General features: G+C 42.5%; 1 protein-coding gene across 1 annotated transcript in view; it reads right to left on the bottom strand.

The window, feature by feature from the left end:
- LOC138266526 (probable cation-transporting ATPase 13A4) overlaps positions 1–15,563 on the bottom strand; it is a 182,319-nt gene that overhangs the window by 71,177 nt on the left and 95,579 nt on the right. The window contains 4 exon segments of the mRNA XM_069215388.1: positions 1,479–1,635; positions 2,360–2,579; positions 3,825–4,055; positions 11,325–11,386. Coding sequence (XP_069071489.1) covers positions 1,479–1,635; positions 2,360–2,579; positions 3,825–4,055; positions 11,325–11,386 — 670 coding nt within the window.

The raw sequence follows: 15,563 nt of genomic DNA on the forward strand, positions 1-15,563 counted from the left end.
ATACATTCTCATTTTTTCTCTATAATAATACTGAATACTGATACATTTAAATCTGGATAGTTATTTTCTTGTCAGAACCATTAAGTCAGGTGAAATCATACGTCCCTGAACCCCCAATGATTTGGACAAAGGGAGATTTCTTTAGAACCGTCCCCAACAAAATACCAGAATAGATGTCATTGCTAGCTTGAATTTCCATGCACAATATTTTGATTAATGTTTGCATAGTTTACTGTGTATTGCACAGTTAGTCCAGGCTAGAGAAAATTTCATTCAAGAAGATGGATCCTTGACAAGAGGTATTATGACCTTGGCAGAACCTATTCCCTAATAACTATGTATAGTTATCTGTTTTGGAGAATTTTTTATTTTATTTCGTGTTTCTTGGTTTTGTTCTTTCATGGGACTGAATTTACTGCCCAGTTTTGATCCTGTGCGATGGGACACGTCTTAGTAGTTCCTAGTGCATATGCAGTGACCAGTACATGGTGATATGTAGCTAATTTCAATTGGCATATTTACCTTTGAAGTAAAGCCACAGAAATGTGGTAATGGAAGTGCACTACTGGCGTAAAAGGTAAATGGCACGTGCTGCACTGCGAGATCTTCATCAACATTATGAGTGGCTTTAAAAGCAACATTTCAGGCTTGTCACTGCAGCCCTGACCTGCAGATGCATAGACACATTAGCTCCATGTGAAAGGAAACAGTTTTTGACAAATTTAAAAATCCAGGTTTTTGTATTGGTATGATTCTGCAGTAAGAGCATACAAAAGCTGTTTTCCCTGTATAGACTGAAATAGCTAATCTATGGTAAAAAAAAAAAAATACTTTTGGAAATGTCACACGTTTCATACATCAAGTTTATACATGCATTGTTATAATGTTTATTTAAAAAAAAGTAATCTAGTTTCAAGCCAATTAATTTTTTTAATATGAAGTAATGTTTTACTAAACCTTTCTGTTCTCTGAGAGTTCGAATTTTGTTAATTCTAGGCTGTCCTCTCTCCAGTCAGAGCACTTAGCTCTTTGATGAGTCATGAACTAGTCCTTCTGCGAGGAGGCAATGAGTTCAGTGTATTAAGACCCATTCACAAACTAAGGGCCTCAAGGACCGCCAGCCTGGTAGTAAGGGTCGTGACCCACCAGGAGACCTCCGTCCCCACCAGAAACAGTGTTCCCAATGGGGTGACAGGTTTCTGAATTGTACTCAGCCAGGGCAGTGCTGAATTCAGCGTTGCCTGGCTGATTAAAACTCACCTTACTGCCAGCCTTTTCATGGCAGTCACCCTGCCATGGAAAGGCTGGTGGTAAGGGTGTGCTAGGGGCCACAATGACTCAATATGCTTGGTCTACGGGCAGGAAAGCAGAGAGGAGTTAATTATATTCTGCCCACTATTTATCTTGGGATGTGAGAGAGAGGATTGGACAGGCACAGCAGATATTCTCACAAAGAAGTAGAAATATTATTTTCTCACCTGTTTCTGGTCTACAAAAACTGGCCACCATCTCTGGAGCTCCTTTCATGTAAACAGTGCATTTATCCTCACCAATGACCCGCGTTACTACTGTCATCCTCTGCAGTGCAGAGGAAAATGGATACTGAAATACAACTTTGATGCCCTTTGGTGAATTCTAGTAAGAAATAAACAGAATGCACAAGCGCATGTACAACAACTTAAGCTCCACTAGGAAGTAAAATAAATGCATTCAAATAAAAGGGAAACTGCACAAATGGTAAGCAATAGAAATCCAGTAGCCAATAAGTAAATGAGCACTAAAACCATTGGAAGCCACCTGCTTTCTGTGTGACATCACTGAGTACCTGCACAGCATCTGCTTTAATATTTGGAATTATTTGGGAGAGTATGGCCTTAACCTTAGAAAGTTGCCTTTTTAGAACCTTTGTTTCACACCAATAAATGTGTGTGGTTAAGTTCATTGTACTGAAGCATTCTAGCCATTTCAGAAAAGTCCACCATTTCACAAAAGGCGAATTCACTGTATTTACAACTCCCAAACTGGTCAAGGTGTTTAAAACATTTCAGATACATATTGGCCTAGGCAATGATATATGTGTTTATTATATTGATTTATTCATTTATTCCATTCTGTTTGATTCACATTTTATTAACTCAAACTTGAAAGAGTTCCTCTTCATTCTTCGGGTGCCGTGAACAGGTCAGAGGAAGGGGGGAGGGCACGTATCACTGATCATAGCTTAAGGTGTCCCATTGGATGCACTCTAGCCCCGGGTTATCAAAAGTAAAAAAAAGTTATAGAAAAACAACACTGGGTGGAAAAAGGGAACAGCATGGTAGGGGCGTTGGTGCAATTTTCAAACAACGAATAATGTTACAGATAAGGAAGCTTTTGCAACTCGCTTTTTGTTAAGGCTGAGCAAAATTCTAAGTTTTCCGTAAAGTTTTGCAAAGTTGCCAAATTCAGCATTTGACATTTCTAAGGATTTTGTCACTTTTTCAAAACGGCACTGCTCGGTAAGGATTCTAGGACTATCAAATGTGTGGCAGAATTTTCCTTCAGAAAAAACCGATGAAGGCGCCACAATGTTAGAAAGCCTTGTTCGCAAAGACTTTGACTGAAACAGGGTCTTTTCAAGAGGACTTTACCTACTGAAGACATGACTGTGTTTTATTAGCAGAGCCTTGAGAAAGCTCAATGGTCAGGGAGAAACACGCCCTGAGATTTTGATAGTTGCGTCCTCTCAAAATTAGAAACTCCTTGTCACATCTGCGTAATTAGAGAATGAACTGAGGCTCCAAAACAGGACTTTGAAAACGACTTTGCACACTAAAGAGTGTTGCCATCTCTTCTTCGCTCCAAGGTTTTGCATGTAAAAAGTCCCCTGCTACAAGTTGTTTTTGTCTAAAAATGTTTCGCACAAAATCTACATTTGTAGGATTTTTTTTTCCTGACGAGTTTTAAACTTTGGAACCTTTGTGAATTTGAGGAAATCTAATTAGATAAAAAAACAAAACTTCACAAAAGTAGTAGAAGAAACCCCTTCCTACTTGGGTGTTCCGTACACTTGATGCCTAATTCCCAATTTGTCAGTGGATCCTAGGGGATCATCTCATGATCCTATAGGTTTTGGTCATTTCTACCCCCATAACCCTGCCCCCCAACTAGATTTACAGATGCCTCCAGGCGACAGTAAACAATAAAACATGGCAAATTAATCTCTAACAACTACACTGCATGAGCTCAGATAGCTGCACTTGTGGCATTTGTCCTGAGATGGTGTGCTGCAAACTTCCCTCTGCCATTAAAAAAGGCACCAACTTTATGTAAAGTTTTCAAAGCTAAACAATCTAGGCCATGTCCCCGCAACAGGAGGGAACACTCAAGACGCAACAAAAAGAATACAGTGATAGAAAAAGTTGGAAGAAATCTGTGATAGAAAAGCAGACTGAACACAGAGTCAAAGATAAAAAAAGGAAATGAGTGACAAAATGAGAAAAAAAAATGCACAATGTTAAAAAATAATATATAAATAAGGGAAGAAGAATCAATGAATTTGAGCCAGGCAGGACAGAAAAGAAAGAAATAAGATAAAGGAAGGCGAGACACATTAAAAGCCAGAAGGGAATAAGAATGGAAGAAAGAATGAAAACGGAGCAGAAATGAAGGAAGAATAAGACAATAGTGAGAAACAAAATTGAAAAGGAAAGAAAGAATAAATAGCATATGGGAGAATGAAGGAAAATGGAAATAAAATAATAAGAATGATGGACACTAGAAAGAGAGATAAAGGAAATAAACAGAAGAACATGTCTTAGAAACACTATTTGCACAAAATTCACAAAAAGGACTCTGTGAGGAAGCGACAATGAACACACGTCCAGTCAGGCTTTCTCACTTCACAGCACAATATAGAACTCACCCATCCAGTGGCTTCAAACATCTTCAGGTCCAGTGGGTCCCCCTGAAGGTGGCCATCCAGGAAGATGAGGGAGTGGCAGCTGGCCATGGACCCGAAGAGGGGCCCCCATGGGAGAGAAGACCCAGGGGTGAATCGAAACATGGTCTGAAAACTGAATCATTTTCAGGGATTAATATTGCATATGGTAAAAGCATACGTCAGGTCAAAGGTTCTTAACTTTTTGACTTCAGTGGACCCACCTTTCCCATTTAAAATTAACATTTTTATTTTTTGTTTATATTTGTTTATAAATTATTTTTAATGAAAATGTGCCAAAAATGGCTCAGAGGATATACTCCCTTAGGAGGTAAGTAAAATACACAAAATATACACAACAGACCAAATCAGGTAAGTAAAACAGTCAAAAAGTAGTGCAAACACTGTAGAATATAATGGGATGCAATAGGCCTAGGGGCAACACAAACCATATACTAAGAAAGTGGAATGCGAACCACAAATGGACCCCTAGGCTAGTGTAGTGTGGTAGTGTGGGAGTGTAAGAAAACACTAAGGGTGTCCAAGATACCCCACCCCAAGACCCTGGGAATTAGGAGTAAAGTACTACTATTTCCCCAGAAACACACTAAAGTCGTGATAAGGGATTTTGCAAAGACCACAACAGACTGCAAAGCACTGAAGGCGGATTCCTGGACCTGAGGACCTGCAAAGGAAGGGGACCAAGTCCAAGAGTCACAAAAGTGTCCGGGGGGGCAGGAGCCCACTAAACCCCGGATGAAGGTGCACAATGGCTGACTCTGGTTGGAAGAAGCTGAAGATTCTGCAACACTGAAAGGAGGTCCCCTCCTGATAGGTGCTTACCTGACTAGGTGGCCAATCCTCCTCTGAGGGCTATTTAGGGTCCATCCAGTAGGCTTTTCCTCTTCTTCATGCAGAAGATATTCCACAGTGTGATGGAGGATGCAAAAGTGTTTCGTTGGCAAAATACCACAAACAGGCCTTGCTAGCTGCAAGAGTCACGGTTGGAGAAAAAGGGTGCTGCCCGGGCCCAGGAAGGACCAGGATGTTGCCACTTGAGAGAGGAGACAGAGGGGTGCCTCAGCAACGTAGAGAGCCCATGCACAAGCATGAAGCACCCGCAGAAGTCCTTGAACACGGGTTCAAGAATACTGAACATGACGGTCATCTCAACACTGCAAAAGGAGATCAACTCAGGGAGCTGAGCATCACAGGACAGTGCTGAGGACCTAGGCTCAGCTGTGCATGCAGGATTTCTTGGAAATGTGCACAGAAGCCCTTGTAGCTGCAGTTCACGCAGTGCACCGGATTACTGTCTGGAGAGGGGAGGCAAGGACTTACCTCCTCCAAATTTGGACAGTTGAACCACTGAACAGTCTGTGTCACTTGGGTCCACCACCTGTGTTCCAGGGGCCACGCTCGCCAGGATGAGAGGGGTCCCGGAGTACCACTGAAGCTGAAGTTTGGTGCCTGCTGAAGCAGGGGGAAGATTCAGTTGACCCACAGGAGATTTCTTTGTGGCTTCCAGTGCAGGGTGAAGGCAGGCGGCCTCCAGAGCATGCACCACCAGGGAACAGTTGAAAAAGCTGTCAGGATTAGGTACTATAATGCCACTGGTAGTCTTCTGGCTACTTTGTTGCAGTTTTGCAGGCATCCTGGAGCAGTCAGCAGTCGATCCTAGGCAGAAGTCGAAGAGAGAAGTGCAGAGGAGTCCTGCTGGATTCTTGAAAGTCGTTATCTGAGGAAAAGCCCACTGGAGGGACCCTAAATAGCCCTCAGAGGAGGATTGGCCACCTAGTCAGGTAAGCGCCTATCAGGAGGGGTCTCCGATGTCACTTGCTGGCACTGGCCACTCAGAGGCCTCCAGAGTGCCCTCACAACTCTGGAAACAACATGGCTGAGGTCTGGGACGCACAGGAGAGGCTCGGGGACCTGGGGTGGTGATGGACAGGGGAGTGGTCACTCCCCTTTCCTTTATCCAGTTTCGTGCCAGAGCAGGGACTGGGGGTTTCCTAAACCAGTGTAGACTGACTTATGCAAGGAGGGCACCATCTGTGCCCTTCAAAGCATTTCGAGAGGTTGGGAGAGGCTACCCCTCCCCAGCCTTTAACACCTACTTCCAAAGAGGGAGGGTGTAACACCCTGATCTCAGAGGAAATGCTTTGTTCTGCCTTCCTGGGACTGGGCTGCCCAGACCCCAGGAGGGCAGAACCCTGCCTGTGGGTTGGCAGCAGCGGTAGCTGCAGATGAAACCCCAGAGAGCTGCTTTGGCAGTACCCGGGGTCATTGTGGAGCCCTGGGGATGCACGGAATTGGCTCCCCAATACCAGATTTGGCATGGGGGGACAATTCCATGATCTTAGACATGTTACATGGTCATATTCGGAGTTACCATTGTGAAGCTACATATAGGTATTGACCTACATGTAGTGCACACGTGTAATGGTGTCCCCACACTCACAAAGTCGGGGGAAATGGCCCTGAACTATGTGGGGGCACCTTTGTTAGTGCAAGGGTGCCCTCACACTTAGTAACTTTGCACCTAACCTTCAGCAAGTGAAGTTTAGACACATAGGTGACTTATAAGTAACTTAAGTGCAGTAAAAATTAAAATGGCTGTGAAATACTGTGTGCATTATTTCACTCAGGCTGCAGTGGCAATCCTGTGTAACAGTTTGTCAGAGCTCCCTATGGGTGGCAAAACAAATGCTGCAGTCCATAGGGATCTCTTAGAACCCCAATACCTTGGGTACCTAGTTACCATATACTAGGGAATTATAAGGGTGTCCCAGTATGACAACTGAAATAGGTAAAAGTGGTCACTAGCCTATAGTGACAAATTTAAAGGCAGAGAGAGCATAAGCACTGAGGTTCTGATTACCAGAGCCTCAGTGGCACCGTTAGTCACTACACAGGTAAACACATTCAGACCACAAACTATGAGCACTGGGGTCCTAGCTAGGAGGATCCCAGTGAGACAGGCAAAAACAAACTGATGTACATGTAAAAATGGGGGTAACATGCCAGGCAAGATGGTACTTTCCTACATGCCTCCCTTACGCAGAGTAAGGGAACGCAGAGAGTTACGCGGCCTTACCTTACTCCATATCTATATCTATATCTATAGACATGAGCTCAAAGTGTGCGCCACTGTTACGTCACAAAAAGTGAAGCAACGGTGGCGCGGGGCTCATAAATATGTCCCCATATTCTGTAAGATGCACTTACACTGCCCCCAAGATTTGATCTGAGGATAGGAACTTAATTTCCAGCCTCTAATTTTAATTTCCTTCACATTTACAGAGAGAATTTTTACATTTTCCATTTTTTAAGTTTCTTCTTTATGTATTTGCTGTTTATCTTTTAATAATATTTAATTTTCTAAACAGTCATAGACCACCTAAGTAGGCTTCACGGACCCTGAGGGGTCCCTAAGCCACAGGTTAAGAACCCCCATTCTCTCTCACTGAACTCTGACAAGGTCTATGTCATGAAACAGGACTGCAACAGGTCTGTCATTTATTGCATCCAAAAAGAACAGAAGTGCAGGTGTGCTGCTGCATAAAGGAGGTTATTATTACTATTAAAGGGCATTCCGCAACATGCGTAGAAAGGCAAACTGGAGTCGTTTTATTGAAAAAAAACATGAATTTAAGAGTGGGAGAATTAGGTTATCAAGATAAAAGCAATGCAAGTTACCAAAGTGCCTGACACAAAATGTAGGAGCTAAAGGAATTGAGGTGGAAATGGTAAAAGTCTTAATACACAATATTTTTGCACATGTTATGATTGGGATTATTGGTTGGTGCCGAAGAGAAACTACAGCAGTTAAATCAGCTCACAGGTCTATTCAGGAAGACACAGAGGCCCAGATTGTTTACTATTTGGTGTAACTCATGCAGCAAGACAGCTGGCTGGGCTGGGCTGCATCGGATGGAAAGAGCAGGAATGCACCGTATTTACTTCGATATGACACTTTCCTGACCTCTCCGTGCACTAAGGCACTGAGTGCTGCCTAACTCCAGTGCCGGCACCCTTGCGCCACGGCATAAGGCTGCCTGTTTTACAGCCAGGATAGTTTTTGTGCAAGAAAGGACTCCTTCCTGCACAAAAACAACCCTCAGAGATATTTTCCTTTTTCTACGTGCAACACACATGGAAAGAGGAAATAATGAGAGCATTAAGAATATTTCTCCTCGTTACGCCCCTGTTGGGAAGGCGTATTATTGTGACTCATTCCCAGGGTTACTAGTCTAAGTAAATCTGGGACTCTCCAAAATCCATGGGAGGATGCGTGTGAACACCCACGCCCACCCATGCAACGCCATCCCAATGCAGACTACCGGAGACAGGGATTTGTGCTGTCTTGTGTAGCTCTGAATCTGCTGAACAATCCAGATCCATGCAAGTTGGCTTTGCGTGGCTTAGTAAATCTCACTGAAGCCCTTACAATGGCGCTGCCTAGGGTGATGCAAGGGAAATGAAGCCCTTGAGACATCTGGGCCAAAGATTCTGCATTTGTTGTCTACTGGTAAAAAGAAGTACAAGGGGCTTCCTCCTGAGTAACAGCAGAAAAAGCGCATTTTGGATGTGGGAGAGAGTGCTAGGAGAAGGAAAGAAAAAGACGGATTGTACAAGGTGTTTAGGAATCAATGTGAACGTGTGGGCCATGATTGTAAACTACTCTGTAAACCGGGTAGGGTGAGATCACACAATGATTTAGCATTACCTGGCAGTGTAATCATCCAGGAGGTACCTAACATCGCTTGATTAGGACTGCTTACGGATTCAGTGAAATCATTACTGTTTGAGGCTTTGCCACGCGCAATTTTACGACACACGTTCTTTATGGATGCAATTTTCTAACCAGTAAAATCATCACAATGGGAATCAGTGGTGTCTGATCCACAACACGAGCCAGTTGATAAGGCTGTAGCAGCAGCTAACCAGATCACCGCATCACCGCACCCAGCTGTGGTGGGATAGGAGGTCTGCTCAGAGACCATGGCTGGTGGACCTTGCTGAACAGAGGGCTGATTGACATGACATTCACCCAGGAGTACATGCAATAAGACAATTCATAAGCATGTTTGCTGAAAAATGTTCAACCTTGTTTCGTGCACAGAAGGGCATACTCCTGCCTTTCAGGATGGACAAGTGAGGCAAAGCCAGGGAGGCGGATTTGTCATCCAAGCACCAGCACAAGCAACCATTCACCCACACCATCCACCTCTTCAACTCCTTCAGTGCAGGTCTCCTTCATCGGGCCTTGCAGGAGGACTGCAGGTGTGACGAAAAACTAGAACAAGGCACCACAACTGCCAGAAAAAGAGCTTCTTCAGTGTCCTTAAGAAGCCTCTTCATCATTTGTGGAGGGTCAGTAATATATTTAGTAATTTTCTGTGTCTCTCTACAAATGTATGTTTTCAGAATGTTTTGTGATGACACAAAACAAATGTAAAAATGTTAAACTTTCCTAACAAAAAAGATTTTTTAATGTATTACATATTTTGTTGGTTAAATATGCAAACATTTATTTTCTTCTAATAATTGTTTTCATAGTGAATACAAAGAGAGAGATTTACAAGAAACTGGAGGGTCGCCACTGATGCACCAGTTTCTTGTGTCGCCCCTCCCCACCTGATGACACCATGGATGCAGCGTATTTACAATATGGAGCACCGCAGCGGTCGATAGGACAAGTTTTGGTGCTAGTGCAGCAAAGTGCCGGGAGGCCCATTGATTTCAATGGGTGCGCCATTGTAATGGCTGCTCCTAGCGGGCGTTAAAAGTGACGGAACAATGATGCAGTGAAATCTTGTTGATTTCAATGTGCCATTTTTTCAGGCCTCTCTGCGTGTTACCAAAGAAACTAATTGTAAAACTAAAGCTACAGAACAGATTTAGAGTTTTGCTATAGATTTCAATGTTTGGACAGGTGGGTGGCAGTGAAAAAAGTATAATTAGGTATCTTTGCAATTGCAGTGGCTCAGCGGTATTTCCAGCAGTTTGATTTTATCCAAAATAGCAAATATTTTGCCAGCAAATGTGCAGTCCATGGCCAATCTCACTCTTGAAATGTGCAGCGACACCTGCTCTTGCCAGTAGACCTTTCATCAATGTGTGGTGATAGCAAGACCTGCTTCCCCGTGTTTCTCCTGATAGTGGGAACAGATTGGACACCTTGGGAGCCCTCATCAGAGATCTGCTCCTGTCCTTTAACTGGGTCATAGAAAAAGAAGAAGGCCTATAAAGGAGGCTCCCCTTCCATGCATCCTCAGTTTATCCCTTGTGTTTGCTACTTTCTGGTGCTGAAGGAGGGGGGTTAGGAGACTTGACACTTAAATTCATCACATAAATTTCCATCACAAGTATGGTGTACATTGTGATTATGTAACTTTATATTGTTAAACTGTTTTTTGCCACAAAGCTAAAAAAACAATACCCTGGTCTGGTAACAGGACAGAGAAACTGCTAGGAACTTTCAGCAACCCTTGCAAGACTCTAGGTCAGTCCTTTTAGGTTCAGGGAGCTCCAGTATGCAAAGGCGATTCACACCAGAGTCCCAACAAAGCATAAAACAAACTTGTACTCTAATAAAAAATAAAAATAAAAAAAACATTGTTTTTGTGGAGAGTTCATGCATGAGATAAACATTAAAATGTGAGAAAACTTTGATGGTTGAGTGTACTTTACAGATGTAAAATATTCCCTCCCGCACTGCATTGGATTCGCTTTCTGGGCAGCAGAATGGTGCTCTGAACCAGTAGCATCAGGTGATACCACCATACTACTCTGGGGTGATTAAAGATGTAATTGTCAAATTCTCAAAATAATACCCAAAGGAGCTGAATGAAACAAGCCAATCACCGGACCACATGATGCTGGAATGAAACACTTCATTTAATCGGAGGACAACTGGCTTTCAAAAGTCACCCAAGAGGGCACATATGTGGTGGATGGTACCTGGATTTAATAAGTGTCACTGCTGAATAATTATGTTAAATCTAGTATGAAAGATCACCACGAAACCATTACAGTGGTGGTCACATATTTTACATATAGAGCAGTGGTTCCCAACCTGTGGGCCGGGGACGCCTGGGGGTCCGTGAAGCCTCCTCAGGGGGTCCGCGACTGCTAAGAAAATGTAAAAATATTAGGTTCCAACTATCAGTAAGGACTCAGTGGGGGTCCCCGGATTCCAATAATGATTCAGTGGGGGTCCCCGGGCTCCAGTATGGATAAAATGGGGGTCCACAGAAGTCAAAAGGTTGGAAACCACTGAATAGAGTGTAAACTGGAGCTAGCTACTGTAGACACGTTTATGAGCACAGAAACAAGGCTTTGGGCTCCACATTTCACAACACTGGTCACAACCCAGCAGATTGTCATTAAGGGTAAGTACCTGTCTCCACCGGAAGGGATGATCCCCAGAAGATCCAGCCCATCGTCCGTCAGCGTGCCGGTCTAAACAGAAGGAAATTCAAGGTCACTTCTTTACAGGGGAATCAGGAACTCTTTGCCCTCAAACTGTGACTGAGGTGAATGCAGAATCAGCATCAACTTCACAAGGTTAGCAACTTACAATTGAATTCCTGAGTTAATAAGGAAGACGTTGACAAGTTAATATTTTTGGATGGCACGGAAGGTCCAGATGTACTAGGTTTAGATGTAAGAAGCATTCTCACGCTTGCAAACGCCCCAGTGTGGGCCCAGAGTTAAGGGGGCCTAGCACCTCTTTGCACCACTTTAGCTTCATTCTTTTACGCTAATGTGGCCCAATGAGGCCAAAATCACGGTGTTAAATTTACAAAGTGGCACAACGGATGCATTGCGCCACTTTGCAACCCTTTGCACCACATTATTCCTGTGCCAGGCATAATGTATGCAAGGGGGCATTCCCCGTTAGGGGGTCGAAAAATCTAAGAGATTTCTTTGCTCCATTTTTTTGCCATTTTTAACTCCTGCTTGGAGCTGGAGTTAAAAGGCGGCGCTAACACTACTTCAATAGCATCAAAAACATTTAATCTATGGTCCCCTACTCCACACCATGGTGCACCATATTTTAAATATGGCGCACAAATGGCGGCGTTAGGGGGGGCGCTAAGGGGTGCAAGAAAAAAGGCACTGCACAGGGTGCAGTACCCATTTTCTTAAATCTGCCCCTTGGTGTTTGTGACTGGTAAGATGCTTATTTTAATGTACTAAAGCTTTTCAAGTGGTTTTTACACTTTACTGAAACCTACTTGGTGTCACAGATTGATGCTGATTCGTAATTTGGAATTTGAAAACTAGTATGTAATCTGTTTATGTTTTGCAGCTATAATCTGGTCACAACTCACAGCAAAATTACTAAACTCTGAGGTGGTAATGCATTCACAGAAGTCAAGAGGGTCCCGTGTATCTCTTTCCTCTCTGTGAACCACAAAATAATATATATCTATATATATATATATATATATATGTGTGTGTGTGTGTGTGTGTGTATATATATATATATATATTTATATGTGGGAGTAGGCGGGGGTCCAGGGGATCCTTTAAGAAAAATAGGCTGCATTTAAAAAACAAGTTTTTATTTATTGAGTCCTAATATGGTGTTTTTTTGTCTTAGTCTTAGCACTCCCTGTGATTTTTTCCTTATGAGGTTGAAATGCAATTTGAGAACTACCTCATGAATAACAAGGAGGTAGGATGGATTTCAACCCACTAGGAATCATTATTTTTTTGCACAACAACTTGTTCACACATAGGTTGATTCACAAAAATGTTCTAGATGCAGAAATACTGGTTACAAACTTCGACCAGTATTTGCAACCAGAAGGTATGTTCACCAGACGCTAAATTTCTGCTTCCTTGCTCTAGGTTATTTTGCACTAACAAGTGTCTTCCTGTCCCAGCAGATGCTGTTTAGAAAACACCTTACAATCCTTCTGAACACATCTGTATGGGAGGTGGTAAAAGCTACTGCTATTGGTGCCCAAGTAGCCCTTATGTTTTACTAACAAGAGAGGGAGAGCATGGTCCCTGCAAGAGCAGCTGTTTTGAAGAGCAGGTCAAAAACAGCAGACAAGATGTCAGCACAGGACCGTGTGCACACAATGCATTTTGTATATGTAAAGCAGTGCTACAGTGGTTCCGTTTATTACAAAATGCTGTTCACAGACTTGCAGATGGAAATCTTCACCTCCACCTCTCATTTATTTTCTATGGGGACATCTACACATGTGGGTTTACTTACACAGTAAAGATGGGAGGGACCGGGGAGTGGCTGGAAAATGGGCAATACTTACAACATAATAGGATGGATTTAGGAAAGGGTAAGAAGGGGTCTAGAGGGGAAATTCCAAATACACACTTGTATACATGTATACTTTTTAACTTAAAAAACAAAGGTTTATGCAATGTTATAGTTATATAACTCGAGCTCCCTATGCACAGTGATGTAATTTAAGATGTCATCAGCGATGTTTTTATTGATATCAAAGAACATGTCATGTCATGGGTGATATAATATCAAAAGCAGTGCATGGCGAGGATGCGAGCTATAGTTACTTCAGTTAACTATAACTGGTGAATTCCAGGGGTTTTTCGAGTTTAAAATGTAACGTTTTAGCTGGCATTCTCACCTTACCTTCGTTTTTATTCAGATAAATTTTCAAGTTTCTTTTTAATTTAAAGTAAGAAAATTATTAGCATAGTAAACTAGAACATCACTTTAACCTTTGGCTTTTTCAGTGAACTTCATAGGCAAAGAAACAATACAATGGGGTGTGATTTTAGGTGAGGCAGATCTCCTGGCTTGGTAAAAGAGTTAGCATCCCAAAATATAAAAGCAGGGCATGCGGCTTAGTCAGGGGATCAGTCAGTGCATCGCTGTGTATGAAGCATATCAACTGGCTTTGTCAAAAACCCACCACATTCATTTATCAACAACTATAATCCAGTGTTTTCCTTACACATGGCAATGTTCAATAATTGTCATTTTTTTTTTTAAATTAAAGCATTTTTATTCAAAACAACCATAAACATGTGTTTGAGTCTTTCTTTAACATTTTTCAGTCCACAAACTGCAGCCGTAGCACCAAGTACAGTGGGTCCCTACAATCCAGGGGACACGCCTGCAGCTGCAGCTGGGAGTGCTTGGAAAATGTTGGTAGCGACTGCTGGGGTCATGCATTCAATGATCGAGGAGATTTGAAGTGATTTTAAAACATTTCTTGGGTGCTGCTGTGCTCCCTGCAACCCCCCACATGTACATTAAATGCTGGTGGTGTGCCTGCCCCTTCTCAGGGCACCATAAGAACTCTGATCGACTTACAAGGATCCCTGACAGAGAATCAGAAACAGAAATATCACGTGGGCAGAATATCATGTTGAAAATATCAAGGACCAAAACATCGAGAAGGTAAGTGCAAATAGCTAAATATAGATTTATTATTTTTAACTCACATCTATGTACGTTGATGGTAATTATATTTTCAAGGACCATATATACGGAGTTACATGTAGTAAAAGTCTACTTAACTATAAAAACGTACCTTAAGTATATTTTTGTCCGCAATATGGATGACATGAGATTCTGTCCCCCTATATTTGTTTTTTTTTAATTCTGTCTAAATACCATCTTACAAAGCCCACGCAGGGCAATATGGTGACTACTAAATGAGTAGCCTCGCAGCTTCAATGCTGATGCACGGAGGCTGTGAATATTTTTATTGTTTTTTCTTATATATATATTGTGGGTGTCCTGGTCCCACACAGGGCATCCACAGCTTTTCTTTTATTCTGTAATGGAAATGCAGGAAGCCGGCTCCAGCACTGCCAGTTTTGTGGCCAGACATTGCTTTTTGCAAGTGCCCAAGTCTCATCTGGGGCGCCCGGAGCCTTGTTTTCTTTCCAACATTGGCGGCACAGTGAGCCATCTCCTTACTGGTGGTGGGAGCTGGCACGTTACTTCTCCCTACTCCCTCCACATGTAGGATGCTGAGGTGTACGTTCCATCACCCCACTTATGGGTGAGGGAGTTCCCTCTCCTCTTCACTTCTGGGTCCCGAGGATAGGGTCTGGAGCCCAACCTCTGAGGAGGTGGGTACCCTGAGGGATTTAAATAATTCGGTGCGGGGGTCCCATGCATGCCCTTCTCTTTAATACTTATTGCATCAGCCCCCAGCAGATGAGGTCCTCCAGTCTTCTTTTCCCTTGGTGTAGTGGCTCTTCACAGGCCCACTAACAAAATACTTCAAGGTAAAGATATAGTTGTCTGTCAAATATGGGGTAATCCCATTCTACCTTTTTGCATATAGCTCTTAGTTTTGTATTAAAATGTATACTGAATCAGAAAACAGAAATTAAATATTTTAAATTTAACTATATTACATTTTTAAACTTGCAATAAATATTTAGAATTGGTGTAAATTAGATAATGTAAATTAGTTAAACACATAAATCTTAAATGCATTTTATAAATATTAGTGAAATATGAAAATGCTAGTGCGAGTTCAATACACTCTTAAATTGAGTCTTAGATATTTCTACTGTTTGGTTTCAGGAGAGGAGACATGAAGGCCTACACTTTGCTATAACACTACAATCAGAAATGGTGAATAGCAAAAAAGTTATGTAGATTTCCACCTAGGTGCAA

This window comes from Pleurodeles waltl, chromosome 11 (assembly GCF_031143425.1).
Source record: "Pleurodeles waltl isolate 20211129_DDA chromosome 11, aPleWal1.hap1.20221129, whole genome shotgun sequence".
NCBI classification, from domain to species: Eukaryota; Metazoa; Chordata; class Amphibia; order Caudata; family Salamandridae; genus Pleurodeles; species Pleurodeles waltl.